The sequence below is a fragment of the Petaurus breviceps genome, unplaced genomic scaffold, assembly GCF_028583685.1.
Source record: "Petaurus breviceps papuanus isolate PSGF00001 unplaced genomic scaffold, PetGlider_PUasm1.0 166, whole genome shotgun sequence".
In the NCBI taxonomy this organism is placed as follows: Eukaryota; Metazoa; Chordata; class Mammalia; order Diprotodontia; family Petauridae; genus Petaurus; species Petaurus breviceps.
In genome coordinates this window covers 1116984-1137327 of record NW_027185737.1, presented here as the reverse complement: position 1 = coordinate 1137327, position 20344 = coordinate 1116984, and the positions used below count along the sequence as shown (strand labels likewise).

Below are 20344 nucleotides of genomic sequence, written 5' to 3'. Positions count from 1 at the left end.
TCAACATTTACCTCCATAAAATTTTGAGTTCCAAATTTTCTCCACATTTCTCCCCTGCTCCAGACTGCATATAATTGGATATAGGCTCTACATATACATCTACATCTCTCCTCTCTTTTAAAATGCAAATCCAGTACCCTCCCCTTCCATTCTCTTTTAGTAAGATTCTACATCAATAACACCTTAGTGTACATGAGTTTATGAGAGAATTTCTTCCACAAGAGGTCCCAGGAGGACATGGAAGTATGTTAAAAGAAGAAGTGTAGAATCCCGAAGACATACTTTGCTGACTTCTTAATGTTGCCAATGATGATCCCCATGCTTAACAAATACATTTTATGACTTGATTTGGATGCAGTTAGAGACTCCTATGGCACAGATAGTCACCCCTTTTGTGGAGTCCTTCCTGAAAGTAGTGAGTTGTATGTAGTAATATATTGATCTTCCAAAATCTCTTCTTCTATTGTGGACTAATATATAATTGCAGACACCAGAAAGCATAGATCTGGGCTGGATGATGGAAAATAATGGGAAGTGATAAACAGATTTGAAAAGCACTTGTAAGTCATTTTGGAGAGTCAGAGTGATGAGACTCACTTTTGCCCAGCAGCTATGAGGGCCTCATCTTGTTCTGCCCAGTAACAGGAAGCTATGTCAGATAACAAAAACCTTGCTTCCTTAGCCCATGCTCTGCATACATGATTAGCCCCCCATACCAGAGCAAGCTAAGTTCTTTATTCTATGATCCCATCCTTGAACTGTTTTTCAATGCACTTGCTTCCCTTTCTTGTCTCCACCTTTCCCTGTGATGAACTATTCCTGTAGGAGAATGCTCTGCTCTTGGCTGAATGCCCACAAATTGTGTATAAAAACAAACCCTTGTCTTCCTGCAAACTGCTAGTATCCCTTCTTCCTTGGCTAGCCTACTACTTATGTGTCAATAAAGTTCTTTTGACTAGAATAACTACCTCTTGAATTCTTTCTAGGCAATCCAACTCCTGAACCTCAATATCCTCTTCAAGAGAAGGCAGCAAGGTGAAGTGGGAAGAGCCACTGGACTGAATGGGAGTTAGGAGACCTGAGTTCCATCTCTTGCTCAGGAACAGAAATTAAATCAACACTATCAACTCTGGAAAGGATATATCAATCAACTGCCTTATGATGCCCTTGGATCCCTGTAACTTTCCAGACCAAAACATCCTTCATGGTCACTACTCCCCTATACAATCTGCATCCTCTTATTAGAATATAAACACATTGAAAGCAGGAATTGTCTTGATTTTTTTTAACCCTAGAACTCAGTATAATGCCTAACACACGAGTGCTTAATAGGTATTTTTCATTCATTCATTCATTCATGATCTTTAAACTTCCCAGATGTGAAAACTGAGACCCAGAACAATTAAGTGAAGGGCCTTACTCAAGATCACTAAGGTGGTAAGTATTAGGCCTTCTGTCTCCTGAATGGATAAACAGCTTTCCTAATGGTTGATTCAGGGGTAATGATAACCACCATAACCATGATAGCCAGCTACAAATAGCTTCAAGGAGGAGAATTATGAGGGAGAACTCATTTAACTAGTAACCAAGAGCAGTGGAATGATTATCTGAAGGCCAAGAGAGCAGGTTTGATTTTCAGATGGGCTGGTTAGCTGCTCTCTGGTCCAAGGCCATAGACTGCCACTGCTGTCCTGATTATGTTTATTGCTGGTTCTACAACATTTTAGCAGTATAGAAACAACTGAATTTAATATAGCAAGAAAAATTAGTTAAAACAAGAAGTTACCAGTTCAAGAGCTCTCACTGAAACAAATCAAATGAAGTCCTTCTCCCCAGTGGAATGGCCTTGCTATGTTTCATTTCCCCAGTGGAATGGCTTTGCTATTTCCCAGGGTCTTTATCTCAATCCATTACTCTATACTAAAACACTGGAAATGGGTTCAACATTTCCATAGACAGTTCAACAAAATGCATCCCCATAATAGGAAAAAAATATCTCAAAATACCTGCTCTAGTGGTGAGTCAGTGATAAGTATCACAGAATGTAAAGCTGGGACATGATTTAGAGGTCTTTGTGTTCACTTTTCCTATTTTACAAGAAAGAAAACTGAGGCTCAAAGAAGGCAAACACATTACTCAAAATCAGATTAGAACCCAGGTCTCCTGATTCCTCCATTACTTCTCTTTTCATTCTATCAGATTGCCTTCTTGTATTGGAAACATAATTTCAGAGTTGCAACTAGCATTTTTCATGTGTAGTACAAGCTTCATAAAATACGTTTGGTGTAGACTGCATGAATGCCTTAAATTTAGTTAAATTCAGTTGGGGACAGAGGATAGAGTGATGGCCTAAGATAAGGATTCTGGGAAATAGCAAAGTCATTCCACCTGGGGAAATGAAACATAACAAGGCCATTCCACTGGAGAGACAGACTTCACTTGATTTGCTTCAGTGAGATATCTTGAACTGGTAACTTCTTATTTTAACTAATTTTTCTTGCTAATGCTTAAATTCAGTTGTTCCTATGCTGATTAAAAAAAAATCTGTGCCATCAACAACTTCTAAATTTCAGTATCCTAGAGAAAATCCATCATCTCCTCATCCTAATAAAGGCTCTGAGCACTTTCGATCCATTCAGACATCCCAAAAGGCATTTGCCATCAGACTGGCCCACACTATGGTTTGGGAAGAGAATGAATATTTGCAAAGGAGAGCTCCCACAGTCATAGTCACTGAATAACATCATATAACTAAAAACATTCTTTTGGGGTAACTGAATCTCATCGTCCTGTCTCTTGGCCCCTGGCCTTCCTTCCTTTCTGTAAACAGATAGAGAGCATGGATTTCTCATCTGATGGTCTAATCTGTGATCCTGGAGAATGTACCTCAGAGTTCTTAGCTACTGGTTGAGAGGGATGAATGAATGTAATTGTCTAGCTTTAGGCTTATTCATAGCTCCTCTGGGCCGTATGCAAAACTAAGCTCTTCACTTGCTTGGTAGGTACTAAATTATAGCCAAGGAGTTGAAGCCCCATATAATTAAAAGACAGCAACAGGGCCTCTTCAGAGTCTGTTAAACTTGCTGAGTAAACAGCCAGGCACAGCACACCAAGGCTTGTCCTAATTAACAGGACGCTGTTTTTAATCCATCATTCTGCTCTTGGGCTGGGAAACTGAAGTACCAGAATGCCACTGAACAGTTCTCAGGAACTGTTCACAGGACAATGTGAACCAACAGCTCCAGGAGGCTAGAAATTGCTTCCACTGCTGAACTTCCCCTAACCCTTCCTCAATCAAGCTCTTCTTCAGGGGATATTCTCCGCTCTTCTCTACTGGAAGCTTTGGGTGGTTACCGAGGGAGTCTGAGTCTCCCCCATAACTGGTCCTATTTTCAGCAAACCCTCCTTTTCTGAATTAACCCAATTAGAGCAGGAATAGGTATACACAGGGTGGGTCGCAGCTGCCTAGAATATAACACATAGAAGGCTTAATGAGGAATAGGGCAGTAGATACACCTATGATTTCATTGATACAGGGAGCTCCTGGGTGAAGAAAATTCCCTTTACCCAGGCAAGTTGGCACCTTCTCTGCCATTATCTGAGAGAACTGCCTAGGGCGCTAATAGGTTAAATGATGTACCCAGGATTATGGAGCTATTATGTGTCAGAGGCACATAACCAGGTCTTCCTGGCTCAAAAGTCAGCTCTCTAGCCTCTACATTTTGCAATAAATGACATGTTTTAGACTTTAAAAAATGCATATACTTTTAATTCTGGAAACCCCCCCCCCATCTATGGAACATAGGTTTTATTTTGCAACATGTGAGGCTATGTATATTAGAGTAAATATTTCAACCTTTCTGTGGTATAGTAAAAAGGGTGCTGTATTTGTAGCCATAGAACCTGAGTTAAAATATATTATTCGGTCATGTCTGATTCTGCATGATCCCATTTGGGTTTTTCTTGGCAAAGATACCAGAGTGGTTTGCTATTTCCTTCTCCAGCTCATTTTACAGATGAGAAAACTAAGGCAAATAGGGTTTAAGTGATTTGCCCAGGGTCACACAGTTAGTGAGCATCTGCAGCCATGTTTGAACTCAGGAAAATGAGTCTTCCATACTCCAAGTCTGGTACTCTATCCACTATGCCACCTAACTACCCTCAAATCATGACTCTGTTACTAATCCTCAGTGTGACTTTAGTAAGCTAGTTTACCCCCTCAGGACTTCAGTTTATTCCCTTATAAAATGGGTGGATTGAATTAAATCTCGTAGTTTCTGTTTGTAGGACTTCTCTTGGTCAAGGACACAAAAAAAGTGTTTTAAATCTTGCCTTGATGCAGGGCCCACATAAATCTTTTCTGGGATCTGCTGTCAGGGTTAGAAAGCTTAATTTATGAACTAAGAGGAAACATCAAATAAAATAAAGACAGAGAGAAAATTGCAGAATTTTCAATGAAGCCTAATTTTTTTTCTGACCCAGCCTGGGAAGTTTTCTTTCCCCTGGGTCATCTCTACAGTACCGCAGGACTGGAGCAGTGTCACTGGCTATGTCTCAGGCTGATTCTTCTCCGGGATAAAGCTCAGCTGCTATCATTCTAATACTGGTTTGGGCCTAATCTAATAACACAGACAATTTGCACCTACAGTAATAGAAAGATTATTTCATTATGTCATTCCTGGAAAAAAAAGAGTAAGGTATTCCCAGGGACAGGTTAGTATTGCTTTTTGTTCCAGAAGGGTTTACACAGGAGGGGTATCCAAGGGAATGGGTGATGGTGACACAGGGTACCACCTTCCCCCACTCCATCTCTTCGTAGTGAGATAATAGCAGGAAGAGGGCCAGGAGGGCAATGATCAGCAGTGTCAGCCATTAATATAGGCAAGATACGCAGCTGCCTTCTATAACTACTGTGGTAAGGCCTTATTACCCACAGGCTAATGACTAAGACCTGAAATTCTACCATTAAAAATCCTTTCCTTTGAGTTAAAGTTACTATCCCCTGTTAAAATGCTCAATCCTTTGGGAGGGATAATACATTAAACCCTTATTAGTCAATTATACCTTTGTATGAATTGCTTTGTTTGATGATTTCTAGCTAACAGGGGAAGGTAAAGAGAATATGGGAACATCCTAGGGCTAATGGGGGAAGAAAAAGGAAAACATTTATTTAGCACCTACTATATGCCATCCAGGGTGCTAAGTGCTTTTACAAACATGATCTCATTTGATCGTCATGACACTTCGAGGGAGATGTTATTATTATCTTCACTTTACAGTTGAGAAACCTGAGGTAAATGGAGGTTAGATGACTTGCCCAGGGCCACACAGTTAGTAAATGTCTGAGACTTGACTTGAATTCAGGTCCTCCTGATTCCAGGCCCAGAGTTCTATCCACTGTGCCATCAGCTGCCTCAGTAGTACTGGAGAGACATCACAGGGTGGAGAGGGCCACAAGGTATGATAGAAAGCTCAAAGGAATTGGAATCTAGAGACCTACGCTTGAGGGGAGATGGATATAGATGGATGGATAGAGTAAACAGATACAGATAGATATAGAAATATAGAGACAGAAGATAAGCAGATATAAAGACAGACAGAAATACAGAAATAGATGATAGATTAGTAAATAGATAGCTAAACAAAGAGACAGACAGACCAAGAAAAGAGGTATGCATTTTCTGAGCCAAAGTTGGTGGCTGCTTAGTTTCTACTGTCAGACTGCATATGGTTCATTTTCTCTAGTTTCCAAGATGCAGTGGAAAGCAGGCAGATAGCTAGGACAGGCAATTCACCTGCACCCTTAGTAAAAAATAAAATAAAATAAAATAAAATACTGGACGGCAAGCTTTAATTCTTCTTCTAGCTCTGCCTGCTTCTTCCCTTCACCTCTCCCTCTCTGGGAAAACCACATGACTAAACGGTATGGCCCTTCACCCCAACAGGTGTCTGAGCAGTGCCGTGTGCAGGGCGTCTTGCTCCAGGGTGGGGAGGGGTGGGTCCCCACACTCACACCTACACTGCTATAAATAGGGCAGGCTCCGGGACTCCAGACTTAGCATCCCTTCTTCTCATCCCTGTTTGAGCTCACTCCACTTGTCTGAGGCCATGGACCCTGGAGAGTGTACCTGCATGTCTGGTAAGTGAGGCTGGGCTCTGGTGGAGTCTCCTTTTCCTTTTTCCACTAAGGGTATTGTTAATTTTCCTGACTTTTGTCTCACATTAGAAGAATAAGGACTTTAGCCTTAAGCTTCTCTTTGTATGGTTCTCATGGATAGATTTTATGACCTCAGTACAGACCTCAGAAGAAAGGGATGCTTTCTCAGGAATCCAGAGATGTGTAATTTTGTTACCACACAGACTTGTGTGTAAGTTTCCTGAGGGACCCAATAAGCTCCAGCTATACATGTAATCAGCCATTGTAAACATGTCTAGATTCTAAAGCTCCAAGGTAAGATTTTGTTTGCTCTTACAGGATCACATAGCGGTGTGAACAGGTGGGATCAGAGGAGATAGTGTTCAAAGCCAGCCCATCTGTTTGCAATATTATAAAGGCAAGGATTTCCAGAAAACTCAGAAGCCTTTAAATTTCTTGTTAGAGTAATACAAGAACAAGTTTATACCAGGGTGAGATGTGATGGCTAGACTCCTTGCCCATGACCCCTCAAACCATGACTCTGACCTTTAGTCCCTCACTTAGATGAGGTACAAAGATTTTTATTTGTTAAAATTCAAGATTTACACAAGGCATAATGAGAAAATATAAATTTGTGGCTTTTATGGAATTAGATATATATGTATATATGATATACATGCACATATATATGGTATCACACACTATATATGGTAATTATCTGCAATGGACCTACTTCCTCTTTATACCCATCCCTTTATATCAGAACTTTTAGATAATGTTAGTATCTTCCCTCTCCTTAAATTTCCTTAGACCTGTCTAGCTCTCCTCTTTACATTCATCACTTCCCCAACTTGGGTTACATTTATCTGTGTTCATATTGAGGTCCCTCCCCCTTCTCCTTGGCTACTTTCTCCCCAGCCCCATAGAAATTAAACTGTTTGAGGGTGACAACTGTCATTTTTCTCTTTGGGTTTCTGGTGTTTGCTTAGCACAATGTCTTACCTTGCACACAGTAGATGTTTAATCACTGTTTGAATGAATGAATCATGTGGACAGGATATCATTAACTTCCCAAGCCAATTCTGAGAGTAGATTCCATTGTGAATTTCATCCAACCTAATTCTTTGCTCCTGAAGTTGAGTGGTCTGAAATTAGATGATAATGGGAAACTTATGAGATTGGTTTTTTTTCTTCAGCAGCATATGGAACTCAGGAAAGCTAATATTCTGCACACAAATGTGCTGTTACCCTCATTTGCCTGGGGGTACCCAATTCTCAATCGGGCATTGCTGTTCTGCAGAAAACACCCCAGACCTGCAGCATGTATGACCATAATGGCTACTCAAACTGCCTCAGAGAATGGTAACTGATCTCATGACCATTGCTTTTGGTGATCTCTTACAGGAGGAATCTGCATCTGTGGTGACAACTGCAAATGTACATCCTGCAGCTGTAAGACATGTCGGAAAAGTAAGTATAGTGTCATACATGGTCCTTTTCACCAATTAATTCTGGGTGCATAGTCCAAGGGCCAGTGTAGATTCAGATATATCCTTGTGTGGTTCATTTGCAGTGTAGCCTAGTAGAGAGGAAGATCTAGGTTCTAATTCCTTTTCTTCCATTCTTTGCTGTGTGATGCCAGCAAGTCATTTGACTTTGCTTTCTTGACCAGTTAATAATCTTTAAGAACCTTTCCAGCTCTGATATTCCATTGTATTTTTTCTTTTGGAAGTCACAATTTCTCATCTTTCCCTTCCTCTGTATGAAACTGCTTCTAATTCCCCTTTTCACCCAAATATGATGCTAGAAAACGATGGCTCGATATGGGAGAAAATTGGAAATGATTCTTTCCCTTCCTCTCTCCCTTTGTCTTCCTTGTTTCTTTCCCTAAATCCCTGGAACTTCTTTGCCTGACCTCCCCCCAAAGGGGGAATGAAGCAGAGATCCCTAGAATGCCTTTCTTTCTTTCAAAAATTATTTACTTAGTATTTCATTTTTCCCAATTACATGCAAAATCAATTTTTAACATTCATTTTTTAAAAAAATTTGAGTTCCATATTATTTCTGTCCCTTCCCATGACCTTCATTGAAAAGGCAAGCAATTTGATATAGGTTATACATATGCAGTCATGCAAAACCTATTTCCATATTAGTCATGCTGTGAAAGAAAAAAGAGACCAAAAAAAAACCAAACCAAGAAAATAAAGTTTTTTAAAAAGTATGCTTCGATCTGCATTCAGATGTCATCAGTCATTTCTCTGGAAATGGATAGCATTTTTCATCATAAATCCTTCAGAATTGTCTTGGATCATTGTGTTACTGAAAATAGCTAAGTCATTCACAGTTGATCATCATACAATATTGTTGTTATTATATGCAATGTTCTCTTTGCTCTGCTCACTTAACTTTGCATTAGTTCATATAAGTCTTCCCAGGTTTTTCTGAAACCATTCTATTCATCATTTCTTAAAGCACAATAGTATTCCATAAATATCATATATTACAACTTGTTTAGCTATTCCTTCAATTGATGGGCATCCCCTTAATTTCCAATTCTTTGTTACTACAAAAAGAGTTACTTTAAATATTTTTGTACATATTGGTTCCTTTCCCTTTTCAAAAATTTCTTTGAGATATAGAACATAGTGGTATTTATAAGCCAAAGGGTATGCATGGTTTTGTAGCCCTTTAAGCATAGTCCCTGGGATGGTTTTCACAGGCCTAGGAAGAGTTGGACTGAAATATGAGCCAATCAGAAAGCAAGAACACAGATGTCCATACTTCCTCTCCCCTACCCCCAAGGCCCAGTCAACCTATATTTCCTTTTGCACTAGAAGTGGAAGGGAAATTGGGCCCAAGTGACCTCTAGTTCTCTTTGGTTGGTTTTATTTTGTGTTGGCACCTTTGACTAGATATCATCTGTTTTGGACCACTCCCCCTTTATCTCTCCTCCCTTTTTCCACTCACTGTCATTCTTGCTCCAAAACCCAAAATGGTGGTAGTAGTGGTGGTAAACAGGGGTTGACAGGAAAGGGGAATAGTCAGAATTTGGGGGAAGGGAGTTAAGGCCAAAACTGGGGGAGGGATCATGGTCAGTTTTGGGGAGGTCACAATCTAGACTAGAAATTAGTCTGTAAGTCTTAAAATGACATCAATATGTGAACAGCTATTAGTGGTTCATGGATAGGATTTAAAGCTATAGGCATGATGGAAGTGTCGTGGTCAGACTGAGGGGGTCATGATCAGGATTGAGGGCATGGTAAGGTTGTGGTTGGAGGAATCATGATCATAATTCTGTTCCACTTGGGAGATCCTGAGATTTGAATCATGATGCTTGACTAGGAAATGCAAGTTTTGATTAGTGGTCTCCCCTCTTAACTATTTAATTGTGGATTTCTACTAAGAGGTCATGACCGTGCTTGAGAAGTAAAGGTCATAGTAATAGTTTGAGTGGTCATGGGCAGGGAGTCAAGGTCAAGGTTGGGAAGTCATCAAGTTGATTGGTGTTCAATTCAGAGGAGCTGTTCCTGTGCCTTTTCCTACACACAATTTAAACCCTGATTCCCCTAGGAACTGATATTTCTTTCCCAAGGTTGAGTGGAAAAATTGACCCAAAGCTGAAATCTGTGTTTTCTTTTCTATTCCCTTTTAGGTTGCTGTCCCTGCTGCCCACCTGGCTGTGCCAAATGTGCCCAAGGCTGTATTTGCAAAGGAGGATCGAATAAATGCAGTTGCTGCCCATAAAATGTGCATGTGCAGTGATAAGGTGGGATGGAGAAGAGAAGGATCGCCAGGAAATCTGTATATTTGCTTATTTGAGAAAATGATGTCTGTGTACAATGTGTTGTATTTTTTATATATTTGTCCAAGCTTAACCCTGGTAACTTTCCTATAAGGCAATCCTAGTAATAAAAATCTTGTTATGTTTATTGAGATCTGAAAATTGATTTAACCCACCATCAGTAGAACACTGCAGTGGCTATATATTCCCTGGCTTTGTGATCACAACAGCAAAGAGGGCTGGATGGGGTGATCTTATAAGAAAAGGGTTCATTTAAAAGGCTCAAAACAGGTTGCATGGCATGAAAATTCCTAACACCAAGAAATATGGGGCATTAGCTACTTCTGGCTTTGCTCCATTATACTAAGGCCTATTTTGATTCCTAGGAGTGGTAAATTAATGACTAGGGGCTTTCCCTGTCTCTGAAATGTCTTTTTTTTTTGGAGGGCAATTGGGATTAAGTGACTTGCCCAAGGTCACACAGCTAGGTTTTTCTGTTAAGTATTTGAGGACAAATTTGAACTCAGGTCTTCCTGACTCCAGGACTGGTGCTCTATTCACTGAGCCACCTAGCCGTGCCAACTATCTCTGCAATTTCAAAGGGGATTTCACATAATTTAATAGAAAGATAAATTGGGGTATGGGACACCTTACTTGCCCTCCAGATCTGTGTGAGTGCATGTGTGTGTGTGTGTGTGTGTGTGTGTGTGTGTGTGCGCGTGCGTGTGAAAAACCTTTCAGTACAAGAGTCATAATCATAACAGTCAAGGACAAGTTTGACATGGACTGTGTTCAGTAGCTTTAATTTGTGGGTGGCTGGCAGTGCAATATAAGGAGCCAGTCATTTATCGCTTTCTTAATGTGGAAGATGGGAGGCAGAAGGGAGAGGTGGATCTTTATTTGAAAATAAAAGAAAATTTAATTTAGTAATAACAACAGCAACAACAAAGGACCTATCGGAGTCCCAGCTCTGCCTTGAACAAACCGTATGATCTTGTGTAAAACACTCCCCTCCTCTGGGCCTCAGTTTTCTCATCTGTAAAATAAGAGGGTTAGAGCAGGTGATTTCTAATGGCCCTTCCACCTCTGACATTCCTTGCATTTGTAAACAGTTGTCTTCCTTACAAAAGTCTTCCTCTATAACCCTTAAGCATTAAGTGTGAACTATGAATATTCTCTAAGATGCTGAAGTCTTGCCTGTGTGACGATTTCTCATCCCAGAAATCATCAGCATTTCCCCAGTGCTTATTAAATGTAAATCTAGAGGGTATCTTCCTTTAAAGAATTCAAGGGACTTCACTCAGAGGACCTACTTATTTTTACTTTATACATGGAAGACTGTGGTTGTTGTTGTTTAGTCATTTCAGTCACACCTGACACTTCCTGACCCTATTTGGGATTTTCTTGGCAAATATCCTAGAGTGACTTGCCATTTCCTTTTCCAGTTCATTTTACAGAACAAGGAATGGAGGAAAACAGGGTTAAGTGACTTGCCTAGGATCACACAGCTAGTAAGTATCTGGGGCCAGATCTGAATTCAGGCGGATGAGTCTTCCTGACTCCAGGCCCAGTGCTCTACCTCCTTTAACCGCTAGTGGCTCCATGGAAGATTGGGAGGACAAATATGAACATTGACAATGGTGGTAAGGATAGAAATGTAGAATTACAGCATCTCCAAGTTGACCTCAGAGGACTTCTAGTCTATCTAGTCCACACCAGAATGAGAAAGGAGGGTGCAGTTCATCCAACAAATGAACATTCAGCCTTCTAGCTTGGAAACTCTGAAGATGGGGAAATTCTCTGCCCCCATTTCTCTCCTGAATCACCCTAATAGCTCTAACTCATTAGAATGTAAGCTCCTAGAAGTCAGTGCTTGTCTTTCATTTTATTTCTATTTGTATCCCCAGCACTTAGCATAGTGCCTGGTACATGGTAAATATTTAAGAAAGTCTTGCTTGCTTCCTTCATTTCTTCTTTCCTTCCTTCCTTCTTGTTAAGGAAGTTTTCCCTTATATTAAGCTGAAATCTACCTCCATATGATTTCCATCATTGCTCCCAGTTCTGTCTCTAGGATTAAGCAAAACAAGAGTAATCTCTTTTCCACATGCCAGGCCTTCAAATATTTGGTCAGTTATTGTGTTTTATCTAGACTAAATACTCCTGGTGCCCTCCAACAATCCTCATAAGGTTTTACCTTGTAGCCACTCCAATCCTGCTTACCTTCCTTTGGACACTTTCTAGCTTGTCAATGTCCCTCTAAAATGTAGCTGCCAGAATTGAACCTAATACAGATAGAATATGACCCTTTCCTTAAACCATTAAAAGAGCAGCACAACCTCTGTTTATTTAAAAGGACATTGATTTTTAAAAACAAGACACCAAAGAACTTAACAGAGCATCATCAGGCATCAGCACAATTTCCTAAGGGTCTCTTAGCAAGTAAGTGATGCCATTGGTCCAAGACTCCAGGGACCTAAGGAAGCATTCTGAGGAAGAGTCATTGCAAACAGCTGTTCCTATATGTCAGAACAGAGAAGAGGGGTCAATGAGATAAGATAGGGAAGAAGAAGCTGCACCCTCCTTGCAACAGGCTGTTTTGTCAATTCTAAATCACTTGTTCAAACTCTCTAAAATAAAAAAAAGTCATGTATCCTTACTGCCTTGGAGTCTGGTTTTGTGGATTTGATGACCCCTCTGCACTTCCTGGGGGTCAACATTTTGCTGAACCATCAAGGAAGATGGACCAGGGGGCCCTGAGCTCCATTTGTTTTATTCTGTATCACTGATGGCAATGATGGGAATTTATGGAATATTGAAGGATTAATTTCCCTGGACATATTGAAGCCAGCAAATTAAAAGAAGAGCACTAGTAACTCCATAAAAGTATAGGAGAATGATCAGTCTCCTAATCCTGGACACCGCTCCTCTCTTAATTCAGCCTCAAATAGCATTCAGAGCCAATGGGATATCTGCACAGAGGAACAGCTGTGGAATCAGGAAGACCTGGTTCCAAGTCTTTCCAGTGATACATACTGTCTGTGAGACCTTTGGGCAATCACTTAACCCCAGTGCCCCAGGTAACTCTAAGACTTGCTGATCTGTGTCCACAGAGAACTTCCATACTGAGAGATACTCAAATTAATAAAATCCTAAAAACTAATAGATCCAGACCCCCTCCGCCTCCAAAAAATATTAGCTTTTTTGGCCACTGTATCATATGGTCAGATCATACTGAGCTAGAAGACCACCCAGACTTACAAATCATTTTTCAAATGCAATGTTGTCTAGCCAATTTGTCCCATTTTGTACTTAAGAAATTGATTTTTTGAACCCCAGTCTAAGACTTTGCATTTATCCTTATTAAATTTTGTCTTATTAGATTTGCCCCAACCTTCTAGCCTTTTGAGATGTTTTCTTTTTGGATACTGGCTCTGTTATGCAGTGGGTTAGTTACCCCTCCTAGCTTCTTATCATCTACAAATTTGATAACCATCCCATCTATTTTCTTATCCAAAGCACTGAATAAAATGATAAACATCACAGGGCCTAGGAAAGATCCTTGGGAGTACTACTTCAGAGACCTACATCCAAATTTTATACCAAACTCTTAATAACTAATGCTCTTTGGATACAGTAACCTTCTCAGTTCCAAAACTATCTAACTTTGTTGTTGTTTAGCCCTCTATCTCTAATATTATATTATATATAATAATATCTCTAAATTTTGTTTACAACTATAGAATGAGTTCTGTCAGATGTGTTGGCAAAATCTAGGTAAATTGTATCTACAGCAAATCTCTGGTGTACTAGCCTAGTAATACTTTTTTTTGTTTGTTTTTTGGAGGGCAATTGGGGTTAAGTGACTTGCCCAAAGTCACATGGCTAGTAATTGTGTCGTGTCTGAGGTCGAATTTGAACTCAGGTCCTCCTTACTTCAGGGCCGGTGCTCTATTCACTGTGCCACCTAGCCACCCCCTAGTAATACTTTTTTAAAAAGGAATCTAGGTTAGTCATTGTTCTTTGTAACCATTGCACTCTTACCTAGACATTCACTAACTATCCTTTCAGCAAAATGTTTGAGAATTTTGGTTGCCTGGTTATTTATAACTTACAGATTCTGTTCCCGTTATCAAATAGTGAGTCAATTTTTGCAGTATTTCTACTTCCTATGATCTTTCAGAGATCATTGAGAATGACTCAAGAAAAATGCCTGGCAAAAGCTTTTACAGTGAAGGGTAAGAGGGGGAAGGTAAGGGTAAGTGAGTGAACCTTACTCTCATCAAAATTGGTTCAAAGAGGAAATAACATACACACTCAATTGGGTACAGAAATCTATCTTACCCTATAGAAAAGTAGGAGGGGAAGGTGATAAAGAAGGGGTGATAGAAAGGAGGGTAGATTGGGGAAGGAGGTAGAAGCAAAACATTTCTAAGGAGGGACACGGTGAAAGGAGAGGGTGAATAAAATAAATAGGAGGGACAGATAGGATGGAAGGAAATACAGTTAGCAATAGTAACTGAAAAAATTTTGAAAGAAGTTTCTCTGATAAAGGCCTCATTTCTCAAACATATAGAGAACTGAGTCAAATTTATAAAAATAAGTCATTCCTCTATTGATAAATGATCAAAAATATAAGTTTTCATATGAAGTAATCAAAACTATCTATAGTCATATGAAAAAAATACTCTCACTATTGATTAGAGAAATGCAAATTAAAACAATTCTGAGGTACTACCTCATACCTATTCGATTGGCTGATAGGACTTAAAAGGTAAATGACAAATATTGGAAGTGATGTAAGAAAAATGAGACAGTAATGCATTGTTGATGTTGTGAACAGATTCAATCATTCTATAAAGTAATTTAAAATTATGCCCAATAAAACAATGCATAGCCTTTGACCTAGCAACACCACTACTAGGTCTGTATCCCAAAAGAGATTAAAAAAATAAAACAAAAAGGAAAAAGACCTATGTGTATCAAAATATTTATAGCACTTCTTTTCTAGGGGCAATGAATTAGAAATTGAGGGGATGCCCATCCATTGGGAAATGGCTGAATAAGTTGTGGTATGTGATTATGTTGGAATACTATTATACTATAAGAAATGATGAACAGGATACTCTCAGAAAAACCTGGAAAGACTTGCCTGGGCTGGTGCAAAGTGAAATGTACTGTGTATTACAAAATAACAGCAATATTGTAAGATGATCAGCTGTGAATGACTTATCTATTCTTAGCAACACAACCACCCAAGACTACTCTGAAGGACTTATGCTGAAAAATGCTATCCATTCCTAAAAAAAGAACTGATGGTGTCTGAATACAGATTGAAGCAAAAAAAAAAAAAGAAGAAGAAGAATGTCTGGCAGTTCTTTTGGTACACTACTATAGGGTTTATCTGGGCCTGATGATATTGATACATAAAATGCAGCTAGATGCACTCCTACTTACATACCAGTGACACTTTGGTTTACATTGCCTGAAAGCCAGGTCCATTACATTTCCTCTTTCCCCCAGAGTTCTTTAGCACCCTTAAAGGGACTTGGAAATGTCTAGTTTCTGTCACTGGCTCAAGACTCCACTATTGGTTTCATTTTAATTTTAAGGGTTCCCTGAACTCCAGCTTCATTTAATCACCAAATGATCGTATTACTTAAAAAGGATTTTTTATTTATTTACTCTTAACATTTAAAAAATTTTTATTTCCAAATTCTCTTCCTCCCTTCAGGCCCTTCTCCACCCACTGAGAAAGCAAGCAATATATCGATTCCACATATGAAATAATGTAAAACATATTTTTATATTAGCCCTATAACAAAAAAACTAAAGAAATATAAAGTGAAAAAATTATGCTTCAATTTGTATTCAGAGCTCATCAGTTCTCTCTCTGAGGGTGGATAGTATTTTTTTTTAATCAAGAGTTCTTTGGAATTGTCTTTGGTCATTGTATTTGTTGATCAGAGTGACTAAGTCTTTTTTTTTTTTTTTGCTTTTTGGAGGGCAATTGGAGTTGTGACTTGCCCAAGGTCACACAGCTAGTTTTTGTGTTACGTGTCTGAGGTCAGATTTGAACTCAGGTTCTCCTGATTCCAGTACTGGTACTCTATTCACTGTGCCACCTAGCAGCCCCGAGTAAGTCTTTTAAAGTTGATCATCATTACAATATTGCTATCACTGGGTACGATAAACTCCTGGTTCTGTTCACTTTGTATCAGTTCATATAGGTCTTCCTATGTTTTTCTGAAAGCATTCCCCCTTTGTAATTTCTTACAGCACAATAGTACTCCATCACAATCATGTGCCACAATCTATTCAGCCATTCCCCAATTTATGAGTAACCCCTAAATGTCCAATTCTTTGCCACCACAAAAAGAGCTGCTGTAAATAATTTTGTACTTATACGTTCTTTCCATTTTTCTTTGGTCTCTTTGGGATACAGTACTGGTATTGCTGAGTCAAAAGTATACACAATTCTATATAACCCCTTGGGCATAGTTCCAAATTTTTCTCCAGAATAGTTGGACCAGTTCACAACTCCAATAACAGTTCATTAGTATACAGAATTTTCCCATATTCTTTCAAGCAGTTTTCATTTCTTATAGAATAGATGTAAACATATTTTACTTTGCATTTCTCTAATAGTGATTTAGAGCATTTTATACGACTGTAAATTGCTTTAATTTATTCTTCTGAAAGCTTCCTGTTCTTATCCCTTGACCATTTATTAATTGGGGAGTGGCTCTTATTTTTATAAATTTGACTTATTTTCATATATATTTGAGAAATGAAGTCTTTATCAGAGAAACTTGCTTTAACTTGTTTTAATATTACTTTACCATCTATGGTACTTTAAAGCAAAATGTACTTTTCCTGATTATCTTTTTGTTTGTTTATCTCTTTTAAAAAAAAAATCTAATTAATTCATTTTTAATTTACAACATTCAGTTCCACAAGCTTTTTCTTTTCTTTTTTTTTTTTTTAAAGCAATCGGGGTTAAGTAACTTGCTCAAGGGTTACACGGCCAGTTATTTCTGGGTGTGGTGCTAAGTACCTGAGCCCGGATTTGATCCCCAGGTCATCCCGACACTGGAGCCGGTGCTCTTACTCGCTGAGCCACCTGGCCGCCCCTAAGCAATTGGGGTTAAGTAACTTGCTCAAGGTTACACGGCCAGGTGTTTCTGGGTGGGTGCTAAGTGTCTGAGCCCGGGATTCGATCTCCAGGTCTTCTCAACACTGGAGCCAGTGCTCTTACTCGCTGTGCTACCTGGCCGCCCCTGTTCCAAAAGCTTTTGAGTTTCAAGTTTTCTCCCCCTTTCCCCCCTCTCCACTCCTCCCCTCCCCAAGCAAGCAATCTGATATAGGCTCTACATATACATTCACATTAAATATATTTCTACCTTAGTCGTATTGCAAAGAAGAATTAGAACCAATGGAATGAACTACAAGAAAGAGGAAAAAAAACAATAAAGAGAGGGAGCAAATGGTATGCTTCAATCTGCATTCAGACTCCATAATTCTTTCTCTGGACGTGGATGGCATTTTCCATCATGAGTCTTTTGGAGTTAGAACCTTGCATTGCTGAGAAGAGCCGAGTCTATCAAAGTTAGTCATCCCATAGTGTGACTATAACTGTATACAATGTTCTCCTAGTTCTGCTCCCCTCACTCAGCATCAGTTCATCTAAGTCTTTTCAGGTTTTCTGAAGTGCTCCTGCTCATCATTTCTTGTAGTGCAATAGTATTTCATTACATTCACATACCACAGCTTGTTCAGCCATTCCCTAATTGATGAGCATCCCCTCAATTGACAACTCTTTGCCACCACAAAAAGAACTGCTATAAATATTTTTGTACATGTGGGTCCTTTTCCCATTTGTATGATCTCTTTGGGATACAGCCCTAGAAGTGGTATTGGTGGGTCAAAGGATATGCATGTTTTTATAGCCCTTTGGACATAGTTCCAAATTGTTCTCCAGAATGCTTGGATCAGTTCACAACTCCACCAGCAATGCATTAGTATTCCAATTTTCCCACAACTTCTCTGTTATTTATAATTTTCCTGTTTTGTCATGTTAGCCAAACTGACAGGTGTGATGAAGCAACCTAAGGGTTGCTTTGATTTGCATTGTTGTTTTGATGTGCAAACTATTCCTTGCTCTCCCAGATTACTTACAGTATCAGCCTTCGTCTCTAAATTGTGAACCAATTTTTACTTTATTTTGGTATATGGTGTAAGATATTGGTCTATGCCCAATTTCTGCCATACTACTTTTCAGTTATCCCAGCAGTTTATGTCATATAGTGAGTTCTTATCCCAGAAGCTGTAGTCTTTGAGCTTATCAAACAATAGATTACTATAGTCATTAACTACTGTGTCTTGTGTACCTAACCTATTCCACTGATCTACCATTCTATTTCTTAGCCAGTACAAAGTACTTTTGATGATTGCTGCTTTATAGTGCAATTTAAGATCTAGTATGGCTAGGCCATCTTCCCTAGCATTTCTTTTCATTGATTCTCTTGATATTCTGGACCTTTTGTTCTTCCAGATGTTTTATAATTGTGTTCATATAGTTCCTGGGTTGGTTTTGGCAGATAGACTCCCAAATATTTTATAATGGCTACAGCAACTTTAAGTGGAATTTCTCTTTCTATCTCTTGCTGTTGGGCTTTGTTAGTAATATATAGGAATGCCAAGGATTTATGTGGGTTGATCATCTCTTTTAAGTCTATTTTTGCTTTTGCTTTGTGTGAGATCGTGATCACTACCCCTGCCTTTTTTTACTTCAACTGAAGCATAAAAGATTCTACTCCAGACCTTTAATTTTTTTATGAGTTTCTTTTTCAAGTGTATCTCTTGTAAACAATATATCATTGAATTCTGTTTTCTAATCCTTTCTGCTGTTTCCATTTTATGGATGAGTTTACCTCATTCACATTCATAGTTATTGATATTACTGAATATTGTATTATTTACATATTACAATATATATGTAATACAATATATTACAATATTACTGAATGTGTAATTCCTCCATCCTATTTTCTTTTGTTTATCCTTCTCTCTTTTTACCCTGTCCTTCCTGAGAAGCCTGTTTTGCTTCTGACCACTGCCTCCTTTAATCCACCCTCCCTTTTTCACCCTATCTTCTTTCTTATCCCCTTCACCTCCTACTTCCTTGCTGGCTAAGTTAGATTTCTATACCCAACAGAGTGTGTATATATATTTTTGCTATTTGAACCAATTCAGATGAGAGTAAGGCTTAAGCATTGCCTACTCCCCCACCCATTTTCCTCTCCACTGCGAATGTTTTTGTGTACCTCTTTTATGTCTTATTATCTCCCCTCTTTTCTCAATGCATCTCTCTTTCTCACCCCTTCATTTTTTTTTTGAGATCATTCCAATATAATCAACTCACACTCATGCCCTCTGTTTAGTTAGACTCCTTGTAACTGCACTAATAATGATAAAGGTCTTAGGAATTAAATGTATCAAATTCTCATATAGGAATATAAATAGTTTAACTTTATTGAATCCTTTATGATTTCTCTTTCATGTTTACCTTTTTAACCTCTTGAATCTTATGTTTGAATATCAAATTTTCCTTCTCAGCTCTAGTATCTTCATCAGGAATGCTTGAAAGTCCTCTATTTCATCAAATCTCCATTTTTTTTTCTCCCAGAAGGATTATACTCAGTTTTGCTGGGTAGGTTATTCTTGGTTGTAATCCTCCTTTGCCTTCTAAAATGTCATATTCTAAGTTGTCTATGACTTTACCATGGAAACTGCTAAATCTTGTGTGATCTTGACTGTGGCTTCATGATATCTAAACTGTTTCTTTCTGGATGCTTGTAATATTTTTATCCTTGACTTGAAAGCTCTTGGCTACAATATTCCTGGGAGTTTTCATTTTGGTATCTCTTTTAGGAGGTGATTAGAGGATTCTTTTAATTTCTATTTTACCCTCTGGGTCTAAGATATTGGGGCTTTATAATTTCTTGAAATGTGATATATAGGGTTTTTTTAAATCATGGCTTTCAGGTAGTCCAAGAATTTTTTTCCTTCAATGAGATAGTTCACATGTTCTTCTATATTTTCATTCTTTTGACTTTGGTTTTGTGTGTGTGTGTCTAATGGAGTTATTAGCTTTCACTTGCCCATCTCTAATCTTTAAGGAATTATTTTCTTCAGTCAGCTTTTGTATTTCCTTTTCTATTTGGTCAATTATGCTTTTTAAGGAGTTCTTTTCTTTAGTGAATTTTTGTGCCTCTTATACCAATAGACCAATTTTGTTTTTTAAGGAGTTATTTTCTTTAGCATTTTTTGTGTCTTTTACCAAACTGTTAATTTTCTATTCATAACTTTCTTATATCACTCATTTCCATTTTTCCTCTGCCACTCTTATCTCTTTCTTTAACTCTTCT

General features: G+C 38.6%; 1 protein-coding gene across 1 annotated transcript; it reads left to right on the top strand.

Annotated features, from left to right (window-relative positions):
- Positions 1–6011: 6011 nt before the first annotated feature.
- Positions 6012–10056, top strand: LOC138157022 (metallothionein-4). The gene is made up of 3 exons (XM_069082447.1): positions 6012–6139; positions 7541–7606; positions 9789–10056. The coding sequence occupies exons 1-3, from the start codon at positions 6109–6111 to the stop codon at positions 9878–9880; spliced, it is 189 nt and encodes a 62-aa protein (XP_068938548.1). The 5' UTR covers positions 6012–6108; the 3' UTR covers positions 9881–10056.
- Positions 10057–20344: the final 10288 nt, after the last annotated feature.

Bases quoted from the DNA above. Each gene is read 5' to 3' on its own strand.
- LOC138157022 (XM_069082447.1), top strand. From the start codon at position 6,109: ATGGACCCTGGAGAGTGTACCTGCATGTCTG. The intron at 6,140-7,540 runs GTAAGTGAGGCT...GATCTCTTACAG, and splicing joins AGAGTGTACCTGCATGTCTG to GAGGAATCTGCATCTGTGGT. The intron at 7,607-9,788 runs GTAAGTATAGTG...ATTCCCTTTTAG, and splicing joins CTGTAAGACATGTCGGAAAA to GTTGCTGTCCCTGCTGCCCA.